This window comes from Glandiceps talaboti, chromosome 16 (assembly GCF_964340395.1).
Source record: "Glandiceps talaboti chromosome 16, keGlaTala1.1, whole genome shotgun sequence".
In the NCBI taxonomy this organism is placed as follows: Eukaryota; Metazoa; Hemichordata; class Enteropneusta; family Spengelidae; genus Glandiceps; species Glandiceps talaboti.
The window spans coordinates 8,645,361-8,660,713 of record NC_135564.1 but is presented as its reverse complement, the minus strand read 5'-3'; the positions used below and the strand labels follow the sequence as shown (position 1 = coordinate 8,660,713).

Here is a 15,353-nt window from a genome sequence, read left to right as displayed (position 1 = left end):
ATCTCTCTAGCAATTATCTTATGGGTGACATTCAACTTAGTACTTTCGACGATGTCTTTTTTAAAGGAGTTTAGTCAGTACTGCTGTATGAATATTGAGTGGCCATTTTTATACACTTAACCGAAAATTTACCGTTAGACCAAATAAAAAAAAACCTGTGCGTTTCCGATTATCCGCCCAACCTAAACATTTGTTACAGTACAAACTGCATATTGCGTTCGTGTGTTTCACATATAGCTGTCTTAATTTACAGCTTTTACACCTCATCACACTATCCCAGAAGTATTGTTAGGGGTGTGTTACCTTAGGGTTGAAGCAATTTCTCAACAAAATAATAGAAGTCATGTTATCGGAAACAAACATTTTTTTTATATTTCTGCCTTATGAATATGGCACTTGGTTCTAGTCATAATTCCAGAAGCACGATCTGTAATCATGAAGCCATTTTATAATGGTCGGTGTGAAAAAACTAAGTACATGGTTATCGAGTAGCAGCATATAAGCTTCTTATAAAGATTGCGAACAAATTTAACGACACTTCAGACACGGTTATAATTTTTCTGCATCATCGCCTCGACGCGGCAACTGGACAACTCTGTTGTCCTCTCATTTATAGCTGCAATGTACGTACCATCATGGTTTCATGAATTATGTTCTAAAGGTAACACTAGCACATGTTAAGTATTTACATAACGATGCCCAGTTTGCTTTTTAGCCGAATCAAGTAATCGCAGCTTGTTGGTGCTCTAACGAAAATTGTCATTGATGCATGATGATTGTGGATTTCGAATGGAGCATGGCGTGCAGGGATTGTGCAAATATTTTTGTTGCAATATAAACGAGACCAAATTACAGTGTGTGAATAAATGCCAATTGAGAATTCTGCTAGATATAATTGTATGTAACATTAGCGCTTCTGTGGTGAATAATGTAAACACATAAACAAAAAAACGTCCGTTATTAATAATAGACCGTGCCTCAATTTATGGTCAAATGCGTTTCACAGTAGCTATAGGCCATCGTAAATGGACACCTTTTCCAAGTCAAAGATCGATTAATGCTTACCGAACACCTGATCAAATGATAAATAGAAATCAAATGAATCGAATTTTGACGGGAAAATCAAGGACGAAAAAATATGATCCACAATGACAGCACTTCTTTTCAAGTGGCCATATGGACGAGGATTGGGTAGTTATTTTTGATTTTATAAAACAATTTTATCATGGCTTCCTACTTGAAAAATTAATGTGAAACAAGATTGACCAAGTCTGTATTTGTAACTCAATATATTGAAAAATGGTAAACAATGTGTCAAATGTTTGTTATTGTACGTACAATAATAAATCATTGTATACATTTATCAGTCTTTTGCAATGTACTGAGTTACAGACAAGGACTTGATCTACATTATTTCACATTGATTTTTCAAGTAGGATGTCATGATAAAATTGTTTTATAAATTAAAATTTCAAAATAAATACCCAATCCCTTTCTTACGTATTATTGTTCATTGGTTTCATTCGAGCTACCCTGTATATGTCCAAGTACGTGAATCTTGTCTGGAAAGACGGTATCATTAGGTCGGAGTTTATTTTTCGATAGGTCATTGCTTTGTTTAGTATGCTGAGTTCGGTCATATTCATTAATACGCATGGGCAGTTTCTTCTACTGGGAGGGTGGGGATGGGGCTGAGAGAATATTTTTAGATCATTCATGAGGATGAATGTCAGCCCAAGAATCAAACATAGTATAGTATTATATGTACATTCTGATGTATAGCCGCCATTTTTCGTACGTAGAATAATACCTAGTAGAAAAAAGAGACTATTAATCTGGACAACATCCCTTGGATATCTGAACAAATAAAAGTCTGCTAGCTAACGATTTTACGTGAAACGGGTAGTTGCCCCATCATATTCAATTAAACTGACTATTCCGATAGCCAATACATTTGTTATCGTATGACAGAGAAATCACTTGGAAAGGAATAAACCCTTTGGCTATTATATTAAATGTGCCCATACATGTGATAGAAAGCGGTGCGCTGAACTGCCCTGAAGGAAGGTACTGATAACGACTATGTCTGGGGAGCTATTGCATGGATATATACTATCAAAGAAGAAATGTAACAAATTGATTGTTTATAGGAAAGCATAAACAGAAGGAGAAATACATTCAATATATATATAGTGTTCATAATGATACAAGATGGCTGAATTTGATGAAATAATACCCTGTGTTACGATGTTGATTCACATTTAGGACCATTGCAAGTTACATGTTAGATTTTGTACAATGATAGAAGTGCGATTACACTTGTATCAACTCCAGGATATCGTACCTCTTAATTGGAATACAGATCAATATCGACCTGAAAGCACCGTACATACTACTCAGGTACAGGGGGCTATGAAAAATCCTAGTTCAATAGTATTTGGCTTGTAGATCAATGGGAAGTGCTACTACTACTAACTGTCGTCTTTGTATTGTTTGCATTGGCTGGGCATGTTTCATTTTGGCGAGCAGACATGTCCTCCCACATCTTATACAAATTCTGTATGCTAACTTCGTGGACGGTTAGAAACTTCCGGTAAGTGCAAAGGTCATAGGGTACATTGCGCATGTCAAACAACTCGTTCATCCTGGGTTTGATACCAAGCTTCAACAGACACATCCCAAAGTAGACATCTTCTAACCAGAAGAAACTCGTTTTCAGTGACGTCATGTACACGTTAAAAGCAACATCTGCTGACATCACATACCCTGTTCCCACACAATACGGTGGATACAACGCATAGGGATACTGTTCAAGTGGTACAAACCATTTACTATTAGGGTCCCTAACTACTTTAGGATTTTTAAACATCCACCCTACCATGAATTCTGTTGTATCAGCTGTTTCCAGATAGGTAACCATCGTCCTGGTGTTAACTAGCATGTCATCATCTGTTTTCATGACGTACTTTGCTTCTTGGCAGTAATAGTATGCCCACTTTAAACCCATAATAGTTTTTATTGTCAGATTTTTGTAGCTATCAATAAAATCTTCTTGAATTATATCATGGTATAAGCGATCCTCCTGGTGGAGGGCCATTTGTATGCTGGTATTTTTCGGTTTTCCCAGTAGAAATAATGTTATCACGTTTTTGTCACTAAACTTTCCAAGTCTTTGATGTCTACCCCATGTCTTCCGAATGGCCATTCTCCTTGTATAATGTCTCGGGGCTGATGTAACCAAGATGAGAAGGAAAATGTTGGCAGATCTAGTTTTGTTGACGACCATTTGGCATCTATCTGGGTGGTTTAAAAGTACTGGATATTCATGAGGGCTATCGCCATCAAGTTCATCGGGAGATATTACACTAGCAATACCATACTGTCCTATATTAATTAGATGCATTCCAAATGGATCCGCAAATCGAAACCCTGCGATATGAGACCCACGTGGTCTTCCTCCATCGAAAGCGCCAGCACCGGCTTGGTACAGCAGCACCACCAGGGTGTTCATGACACAGAATATGCAAATAAGTACCAAAGCAAGGCTGTACTTAGCTATGGTTCCAAAAACCATTTTCTTTTTGTTCTGCACGAAAATGATTTTCGTGTACCGATACTTTCTCCCTATATGAGGCATCTTCCCTTGTAGTATGTGTATAACTTTTTGTGTTTCCTCTTCAAAATTGCGAAGGCTCATGAATGATTTTCATAAAAGCCGAACTATCGCCATCACACAAGAAATAGTGCTATATTCACGTAAACCATAGCTTCTGTTCACCTGCTTCACCTATGTTACTGTCCGTTGTTCAGCTTTGCTTCACAATTTCTCTAACTTGTAGAATCATATTCCGTGAACTGACATCCTAAAATTTAAAAAAAGAAAAAGAAAAAAGATACGTACATTATACACTGATGTAACATGAGAGTCCTTAGGTGTGAACCAATCAAGTGATGAGAATTCGCTTTCTAGATTAAACAACAGCGACAAATAAACTCACTCTGATCATCAAACCGACTCAATATATATACCCTGACGACCTGATCAGGCATATTCAGATGATCTCATCTGCAGTAGTCGTAGGTCGTTGACAGTTCCCATCGCTCAGATCCATATACCTAATTAGACCGTTCGGTGACTGATGTTGCACTGCTATCCTTACTTTACACTTGAGAATAACATCTGACTGTGTGTCGAAGAAAAAATATCCTACACTCAATCATCCAATCCTAGCTGTCTTTAAATATTCAGTGACGTTGTAGAAATGAAGTCCGTATATGCAAGTGATTGATTATTCCTATTCTAATTTGCTTATAACAAGTAATTCAATAAATCTTCTTACTAAATCATGTTAGTACTTGCAATGGAAACAGTTCACCAAACCAGGAGTTCGGCGTATTAGGAGGTCTCCATTGATTTCTAAGCTTAGTCTACCCTAGAAAGTCAATTGAAAAATGTAATTTTGAATGTGGTTGCGATGTGATGGAAACTACCCAATTAACGATTGGGGCACAGCCCACTTAAATATTCTAGATTGATTTGACTATGTTGACAAAAGAAATCGATATATTCTTCTTTAAATATACTTTGCTTCAATTTGGTGGTTTTGTCTCATAATTTCATTGCACATACTAAGCTAAGGGAAATACTCTAGGAATCCTGGAGTGGCATAAATAAACAGCTGTCTGGCAATGAAGCCCTTTCAATTACAATACAGTATCACCTGCATAAATTATTTATACAAAGTAGTAAATCAGTGGATATGCAAATCGTCTTATACAGGTAACATAGATTTAAAACCTTACTAAAATTAGCTCAAACGTAATTATTAATATACAGACATATTATCGGAATTAGAAGAGCTATTATTACATGAGATTTAACTTGCATGAATAGCTACATTGTAAATAGAAATAAATATCATGTAATTCAAATTGATTTATGTAAATTGTCATCACATTTGCTAAGTTCTAAGGTAACTTTTGTAGACACATTACTCTTTGCTTTCATATTAGTTCTGCTGTAGGTACAATATAGATGTTATTTCACAGTATTTTTCTTCGTTCAGCCACGGCAAATACGAGTGACCTAAAGTGGCTTTGTCACTACGAGTCGCTAGACGAGTACTTTCTGGTTGAATGATGAAAAATATTGGAGAATAACGTTTATTATACCAACGCCAGTAATATCAAAGAAAGATCGGGGAAAGTAATGGCGATTTTGAACGTTTTGCCAATAATTCACACACAGCAGAACCAGTGACAAAGCCATGCGTTGTCGTAACACAGACGCGCGCTGACGTGACATATAACGACTAGAGTGTATATTCCATATTTTTTGTTCAACTTGGCTTGTGCATGGTATAATTGCATTTAAAATACAAATACTAGAGATGTTAAGTTGGTCTTTAGACAATGTGTTGGCTTGGACATTTTCAGACAATAGAACTCCCTATTATATTTCATGCTCAACAGATTGCAACTCACGACTTTCACAGTGAAGTGGCTCAAAGTGTTCTTTATACATGGACAAGGATAGCGATGATTTAGAGCCAGTCTCTCATCATTGCGCTATTAAGAAAATTAATGGTGTGGAAAGTTTTCTTATGTTACAAGTGTAGTTACATTCTACAATCACATACTATATTCAGTAATCTGATGCAAAATTAATGATTCATTTGATAAAAGCCTTATATCTGTGATATCTTATTCATCTTTATTCCCCATACTTATAACGACACTCCCCTTCCGATGGTGCTTTGAATGTAAATATGCTTTAGTTCTGATTCAAAACCTAAGGAAATGCATATTATAATATGCTTAGCATGATACACGCATTTGATTGGTCAACAAGCTATAGATATTGTTGTAACATACTTCCTCATGCTAGCTCTGTAGTGTTGGTTAATGTGCTAAGATCTACACCATTCCATGCTAACTTACTCTGTAAAGAGAGATGTGTCAACGTTTTCATTCCATGTTAAGTTTGAAATAATGGTTGTGTCCTCCCCCTGAAACATTTCAGTGTAATTAATTAGTATTTGTAGGAACCCCATGCAAAATTATCCTAACAAAAAATCGTCATAGGTCGTGTACAATCAGTTGACATTCGACGGCCCTGAATGTGAATAGGTAGTCACAACACGTGCATGAGAGTATGGTGGCATGCTGGGAAAGAAATAGTTAGTTTATTACGGAACAATCACACCTATTCAATGGATAATCTATGTGTGTTGAGAAAACCCCATGAACATAATTAAACTATATATATATATATATATATATATATATATATATATATATATATATATATATATATATGTGTGTGTGTGTGTGTGTGTGTATATATATATATATATATATATATATATATATATATATATATATATATATATATATATATATATATATATATATATATATATATATATATAGTTTTGACAATGTGTTGGCAACAAACAAACTATTGCGCTCTGCCACTGCGGTATAGAGCACTGTCTTAGCAGATTTATACTCACCGACTTATATATATATATATATATATATATATATATATATATATATATATATATATAACCACTTTTGAAATGAGAAGAGTGCACAATATCTACGAGTGGTGTATCAAGTTTTGTGGTTTTTTCCTCGTATAGGACAAATATTACGCTAAATAATGTGTTACACGTACTTATGTACTTATACCATTTCACTGTGTCCTATCTTTACATATGTCAACCAATCCAAAACCCTTAAACAATTCTCGCCTCTTTTACAAATTTACATTCTTTTATCTTATTTTAAAAATTGTTTAAACATTATTGAGGGTTTTTTTTTTGCGGAAGGCTACAACAATGTCGTAAATGGTATATCGTTTGGTCGAATACTTCAAGAGTATACAAAATCAGCATTCTATAAAAAAAAAACGCGCCCTCTTTTACCCAACACACTGTAATTAATATGAATAATGTTGTACAGCTGTCGGACATAGTCTGCAACACATTCTTGATGGCATTTCATAAACCAGTCGACGTTTAGGAATTATAGAGAACACATTTTATCTTAAAAAATTTGCCGTACATCTTACAGGAGTTTTTCGTAAGATTTTCTACACGACCTTAATGATCAGAAGGACACGATTCTTTTTATTTCATGTAAGGTTGGAATACAGCTGCTTACAACGAACCTTGTACATTTACCTTGAATTTTGAATTCAGATCTCGGTCTTTTGCCCTTACATAATTTTGTCCTTACATAACTTTTGCAGACAAGGCTGATCTTATAAGGTGTAATAATATATACAAGTCTGTGATGACATTTAACATGTAGCCGAGGGCGGGGCTTTGTTCCCGACATTTTCTTCATGTGTACACTGTTTTCTTTCCCCTATGATCCCAGTACATATTTCATCAAACTATAACAGAAGGGGTATTCTGACCAACATATCGTTTACTCTTGTTGTTTTTGGGTAGAAGCAATGTTTTCAGAAATGAAAACAATTAAGGTAAGTCTAAAATCAAATCAAATCAAATCTAATCCCGATCTACCTATTTTCTGAAGCCATGTTGTCGGAAACACATGATTATTTTTTTCGCCTAATATAAAGGAGTACCAAATAATATAATACATTTAAGTATTCCCTTATATTCCTCTTTGCGGTCATCCTATTCCAATTTATTTATTTAATCGTCTTCAAAGTGTAAGATGAAATGCATAAGTTCACTTCCCCTTCGTTTTGTATTTATTTCTATATATGTAATCCTCGTTATTGCTCTTTAATCATTAATATTGACATTTTCGAAGGCGTTACAGCAAGTCTTAGACGACATAATATTTAATCTTAGAACCTAGTCAGAAAATAATAAATGTATTCTAATTCTCCTTCAAAATCCGTGATATGTCTTTACTCTCATATCAAGAAAATGAACATGTCTGCACGCGTCGGTTTATTTGTATGTTTGTTTGTATGTTTGTTTGTATGTATGTATATATGTATGTATGTATGTATGTATGTATGTATGTATGTATGTATGTATGTATGTATGTTTTTTTGTATGTATGTATGTATGTATGTATGTATGTATGTATGTGTGTGTGTGTGTGTGTGCGTGCGTGCGTGCGTATGTATGTGTGTGTGTCTGTCTGTGTATGTATGTACGTACGTACGTACGTACGTACGTATGTATGTATGTACATGTATGTATGTATGTATGTATGTATGTATGTATGTATGTATGTATGTATGTATGTATGTGTGTGTGTGTGTGTGTATGTATGTATGTATGTATGTATGTATGTATGTATGTATGTATGTATGTATGTATCTGTCTATCTGTCTATCCGCAATGACTAGTATAGTCTGCATTTGGTCACTCTAATGATTGTCCTATTACACCTTTTGTCATTCAAATGGATAACGCAATATGGTATGGTGCGATGACGTGTCCTTCCTTTCAATTGTGTACGTGCCTTCACTGTCCTTGTGTAATTCAACTGGCAGATATTATCTCTGACACATGCAGCTAATGAAAGGTAACATCCAAATCAAAAAGTGTTTGAATGTTAGAACGTGTCTATGCATAACTCACAGACTATGTTTCATTCACATACTATTATAAGATTGAATGCGTGTCATTTCGTGGTACCGGTATACTAGTATCACATATGGAGATATAACCCAGATATTAAATGCCCAAACAAAGTTTGAAAAGCTGAACCAGTCGTCTGACGATCACCTAAAAGCGAGTTACGACTTATGACCTCCTAATTCTTTGGGTTAAGTCTATAATGCTCTTCTACTAACACTGCATTTTGGGTATGTAACTTTGCCCAGTTCATGAAATAGTCAATCGTGTTGCCCAGGTTATGAAGTGGGTATGGTAAGATATGCCCAGTACATGAAATGAGTATCTTTTATAAGACACACACACAAAAGAATAAGAATCAAACAACTTTATTATCATGTATTTACAAACTCATTACTTCCCAATTCATATTTTATAATAATTCAGTGTAGCTTCTGTTTTTAATAGAGTTCGATAATCAACACCTCAGTTCAAAACTCTTCCCCTAAAATTTAATTTCGCTCCTTTTAGATCATTATCTATACTTTCATGTGCATAAGGATGACTATTTCATGAACTGGGCAAAGTTACATGCACATATCATGAATTGGGCAATTTCACAGATTGGGTGTAACTATATATATATATATATATATATATATATATATATATATATATATATATATATATATATATATATATATATATATATATATATATATATATATATATATATATATACATATATATATACATATATGTGTGTGTGTGTGTGTGTGTGTGTGTGTGTGTGTGTGTGTGTGTGTGTGTGTGTGTGTGTACAGAAAATATATGATATGCACGTTTGTGATTTATCATAAATAAATGCTTACAATGGCTTTGGCTGCAAAGAAATACCCATTATTCAATGGGACATATTAATGCCGCATATGCACCATTTAGGGAACACATGTTACCAAAAAATTCTTCTAAACTTCTTGTTTTTATATGTAACAATTATACAATATTGCATTTTGTACAATATTGTACAATATGCCATTTTAGATAAACAACTAGAAATCATGTCGCTAACCAGAAATACAAATTGCAAAAACATTCGATTTCATCCCATAACATCTGCATTCGCTCAAATCTAAAATCGTTATCACTACTGTAAAAAAGCTGTGGCAGAATGATATGACTAGAATAAACAAATATATTTTAAGTAAACAATGTTTATATTAACATTATGAATCGTGCTTCCTATTATGATGATATCATTTCGTTTTTGGCAGGAGGAGGGGTTTTAAGCATGCGTTATATTTTATCATGTATGTATAAATCAGATCACGTAGACAGAAAGATTCGGAATATCTGAATTTGAATTGAAAAGGTAGCAATAACACTAAATCGATAAAAAAGTGATCCGGCATAACTATTTATACCTGAATCTGACATTATCAAATTACGTATGATGGTGTGGATCAAACATTAGTTTTGTTTTTAAAACACTGTCCAAAGCCTAGGTAAACAGATTTAGGTCATTTGCTTGAAACTATCTAGGGTTTTATAAAGACTATTTAAAATGATGCAAATGAACGATGATATTCGCTATATATGGATAACTGTTGAATACCTTCAGTGCTGACATAAGTCTCATGAAGAAATAACATACTGTTTTTCTTTCTTGTGAAGCTTTTGGATGGATAGCGTGTAGCAGCTATAATAATAGGAAACTTGCAATCCAAACTAAGCATGCTCAGACGCAATGGACTATGGAATTTTTTGTGGTTATTGTAATACCTAATCTGGAGCTACCGATAAAATAAACATCACACAGTGGTCAGGGTGACTATGAATTTATTATTTGTGGTTACAAACAATGTAACATTATTGTTTACAATACTATTTGATTAGTATTTATTATAAAATTTCCCATGATGCAACATTCAACATGGCGGGTTTGCAAATTCCCTGAATCCATACTCGCGCAATCGAATGTCATTCTTAATTCATGGCAACATCTCTTGATCTAACCTATTCTCGGCTTAGTTGCTGTGCTTCCGCAAGTCTCATCGTTGATTATTCATGTACACAGTGTCACATTCGCTGTTATCAAAGAAGTCCGCAGGCGCTATGCAAGAGTCTGTAGAGCGGCTGCATCTCCAGTCCCGACCATTGCCTATTGCTTGTAATCGTTCATTATAACGATAGAAAACGTGTTCGTAATATATGATAACATTATTGATATTCTGGTTCGCCTGCGATTTAATTATCATTTAACCGTTAACAACAAAGTTAGGGAGCGCTAGTTCTCCGAATCACAACCTGGAGTCTCATACTATGAAAAGTACTAGTGGCTAGGTACGTTAAAACCACTTTCTGTTAGGACAAAAACAAAATTGGTTCTGTTATCCCGACCCAAACTAGTTGTTTTTACTTCCCACCCTAAACCAGTTTTTAGGTAATTCGAACACAATTTTCGAAAGGAATTATCGAAAGATCGGAAAAAAATTGGCACAATAACGCGAGAAATAGTGAGATTTGAAGACGTCATCACCTCATGTGACTCATAAGGTAAAGATCATATGGAAGGGATCTAGATAATCGACGGAATTCATAACCTGAACCAGAAAAAATGAAGACTTATAAAAAAAATAAAGTAAAATAAAAATCCTACCCACCCTTTTTAAATGAGCGTTATCGGAACCACACATTTTTTTTAATTTCATGCACATTTGTATGAATTTACGAAAGACCTTTTCCGAAGTCAACTATGGCTGCGTGCAAATCAGCTAAATTGAACGTTGTCGGAACGTGAGATAGATCACAGTAACATGATAGTAATCAAGATACCCATGCACAGTTTTTGACATAAACACAAAAGCACTTCATCCCACATTTTGGTAGACATGGTAACCAGACAATTTTCGATTAAGTCGAGGAGAGTCACATCTGGGTCTATTGACAACGACAAAATAGTACTAGTCCTTTGAAATAATCCACACGAATGGTTGTATTAATACTTCTAATTTATCATATATAGCTGGGCAATCAATGTGGTTTTTGCGCATTAAAATCGGCATATTGATAGTTTCAAAGCTATATGCTACTAGGAGTCTGCTTGTCAAAATGGTGAATGACATAGCATTCTATAAGACATTGAATGTACATTCAGAGAAACCTTTAAGCATAAGCTAAAACCAGAAATGAATTCTTAAATTTAAGTCGTATATTGAGCCTAATTAGGGAAGGAGAATAGTAGTTTTATATAATAAACGTTTTGCGGACTGACATTTGTTGAATGGCAGGATTTACTTTGTAAATGACATTTTACATTACGCTGACAAGATGCTTTGCAACGTCACTGCTAAAAAATACCCTTGTGCATTATTTTGTGTTTGTTTGTTTCAAACTATGCAAAACGACGGCCATGCTGCTATAATTATGTAAGCGGCTATCATTTGTTAAGATAAAAGGTAGTGCCCAGAGGTATTTGCCGAGCATGATGTCTCTGGTGATATTGATAGGGCCACATGATCGAACTATAAATAAAATCCATTAGCATTCTAATATACACGTTAGTTTTCACATTTGTCAAAAGGGGTATTCTCGTATTGTGTAGCCCAGTCTCAGATCATACTTGGCTTTTAGATACAGACTTGCTTTCTATCATTCTAAATTCCTATCAGTCAGACACGGTTTCAAACACTGTGTTCCAGTTTACCATTATCTCAGATACACCCTGTAATGTTTACTGTGTGTACGGATAATTGTAGAATTTTGTTTCTAACAACATTATATGCAGTATTCACTTTCAATCCATCTAGTTACCAGATATAATTTGATTAATCAAACCCACCCACATTCGATCTGCTGTGTTTTTAGGTAAAGTATGTCAGTGAAAGTCAGAAAAAGCTGAAAGTATGTCAAGTTTCAGGCCAAAATTATCGTCACCGATGCTGAAATAAGGTATCATTTTAAATGTATACGCCCCAAGAATTTTACTATAAAGGTCTATAACATAGGAAATCTCCAGAATAATCCACATTAAAGCAACATGTAAATATATATCAAACACGTTTTTGTCAATCTTCTAATGTGTTATATAATCATTGTGTAAATGTCTGAAATGTGTCTTAACTGTACGAATCAGTAATCGACATCAACACAACTAATATTACCACTTTATTTCTGATCATTCTACATTTTCTGCCTTTACATTGGCCATTAACACGCCAAATCAACGGTTTAAATCGTTAGTTTTTCTTTGGTTTGGTAAGTGGGTCATATTCTCTGAATTCTAACTCTCTTGTTAATCTTTAACTAATTAATTTATTGAACTGATATTGACAACGGATTTGTAATGACGTTCGTGAAATTCCGTTCAAAGGACACATTACGGAATAACACTAATGCTAAAATACTATCCGGATCGACCCTTCTTTAAGCCGGCGACAATAAACATTTTTAATGCAAAACATTAAAATTGTGACAATTTACTTGTATTTCTCTGTAGATTTTCTTTCCACAGTATCTTCGGTTACATTTTGAAATTACATTCCCAGAGAGAAACGATGTCAGTTCAGCCTATAACAGAAGAGTCGGAATATTGTATTTGTTTACTTGTTTACCGAATCACATAATTGTCTTCTTTTACATCTCATTAACTGTTACGAAAGTCTGTCTCCCATACAGTAAGAACACCTGTTAATTAACACTCACCCGATATATACTTAATATCTATTTTCATATATGCATACGTGTATATAAAATCTTGTTTTCTAATGCACCATAATAAATGAAACAAAAAACGATATCAGAATTCGATAATTATAGTATTTTCAACATATCGAATTATGAAAAGTATCCACGTTTAAAATATCCAGACCGAGTATGTATGTCAGGGTGTAACCGGACGCCTCTCGGTGCAGCTGATCACTACATAACATGCCACTGTGTGGGTTGATTCATCTTACCACGTTTTCACTCCCTAACCTATGTGTGTCTCAAAGAAGCCAAACAAAGTTAGGTTACTAAACAACTATTGAACAACTACGATGTTTTCTTACGATAGGAGAGTGTATCTACAAAGGTGATTGATGAGTAAAACAGGTGTTATCTGATGTTACCTTTAAAGTCCAGGTAATCAATATATGCAGCATCTTATATTGCATCATGAATGATTTATAGACGGTCCAGTGATAGAATGTATCAAAGCATATACTGCACCTGTATGCCTTCAACATGTATGGCACTCTGCTCTTGTTTTACGAATAACACTTTGTACGTAACCTGGACTGAATAAACCTTAGTTGAACGCTTTCATACATGTTTAGATAATAACACTATCACATTATCCATGCATAAAACATCGTCATATGTTTTCTGAAATTCTAAATGTATGCATCGTTTATTACCTATTCTAGTTTTAAATACGTATGGAACAAAACATACACATAATGTATCATATTAGCTTGAAAAGTGTCTGTATTATGTTCTCTATGGGATTCTCTTGAGCTAAAAAAAAGGGATTTGTTCTGGTCAGGACAGGCTGTCTAAAATGGTGCGACGACGAGGATTTTTAAAAAAAATTCTCAACAAACCTGTCACTCACTCTACTATTTATGGCAGTTACTGTTCTTTTTATTTACTATTTTCATTTGCTTGCGCTGCAGTTTTCTTCACTGAAGTAGGGAGGGTTAATTGTGTGTTTCTCTGCGGATCTGCAGACTGCATGGGCTGGACAAACACAAACAAGACCGACGCGAGAGTGTTTAAGTGATGCGCGCCGACCAGAAACATTTTTTTTTGGCCTTATACACAGGCACTTCCCCATGCCTACCTCACTACTGAAGCTAAAGCGCTGCATCAATGTTGTCTATGAGATCCTGATACAAAGAGACACTTTATCATGCCCACAGCACTACTGACCCTAAATTCAACTGAGCTAAACATATCCCAGCTTAACTGTCATCTGAGGGGCTCTCTCCCCGCCTAGGCTATCTCTGGAACATACATACATATGTATATATGTAGCATTTCTTGTTAGCTGCACTACATGTCTTGTTCCCTGAATAATGTCCTATAATTTTAAATTAGATTTTTAAAGGTAATCCACCAACTGAGTTTAAGTACCCAGCTTTAATAGGGTATGCAATTTGTTTCCCTAATTTATGGATTCAGCTATTCCCTAGAGTCATCATCGGTTTTAATTTAATATTGCAATTGCTTCATTCCAAAGCAATTGGTAGTTATGGCTGCAACTCACGAAACTATATAATTTTTTTTCAAAAAGTACTTATTACTATAAATGAAATGGGGGCTATATGTCGAACTTAATTTATCTTTATATTATCTACTAGTCTAAGATTCTGTTCTAGACTAAGATTTTGTATCAAGATAGTAAGGGAGTTTTCTTTTGAAATCAGTTTCACAAAATAACCATCTAGATATGGTACCAACTATTAAATGCTCACATTGTTTGTTCAATGTTCATGTCTATCTGTGTAAAGTTGACATGAATGAATTTATTTTGACCTCTTAAGTCAATTTACCTAAAGATTCGTTTTATGATATATATCCCGGGATATAACTTTCTGCACTTAGGCACATATATTAAATGGTAAATGAATTTGTTTGGGGAACAGATTTCAGGGTACCTATTAAAGTATTGCTTATAACTTCATTGATGGTTCACTTTGCGTTTGGTGAAGAGACGGCTAACCTAATAGACAGCCATGTGGTGATATAACATTTGTCAACATTCTCAGGTAACGATTTCGAAGATAGGAGAGAAAGATAGAGACATGATGAAGT

The 15,353-nt window shown here is 34.6% G+C and overlaps 1 protein-coding gene across 1 annotated transcript; it reads right to left on the bottom strand.

The window, feature by feature from the left end:
- Positions 1–2,449: 2,449 nt before the first annotated feature.
- LOC144447748 (beta-1,3-galactosyltransferase 1-like) lies at positions 2,450–3,697 on the bottom strand. The gene has a single exon (XM_078137830.1). It carries the CDS (start codon positions 3,695–3,697, stop codon positions 2,450–2,452), a length of 1,248 nt encoding a protein of 415 aa, XP_077993956.1.
- Positions 3,698–15,353: the final 11,656 nt, after the last annotated feature.

What these genes read in the sequence shown, in the direction of transcription:
- LOC144447748 (XM_078137830.1), bottom strand. Translation starts at nt 3,697, where the DNA reads ATGAGCCTTCGCAATTTTGAAGAGGAAACACAAAAAGTTATACACATA.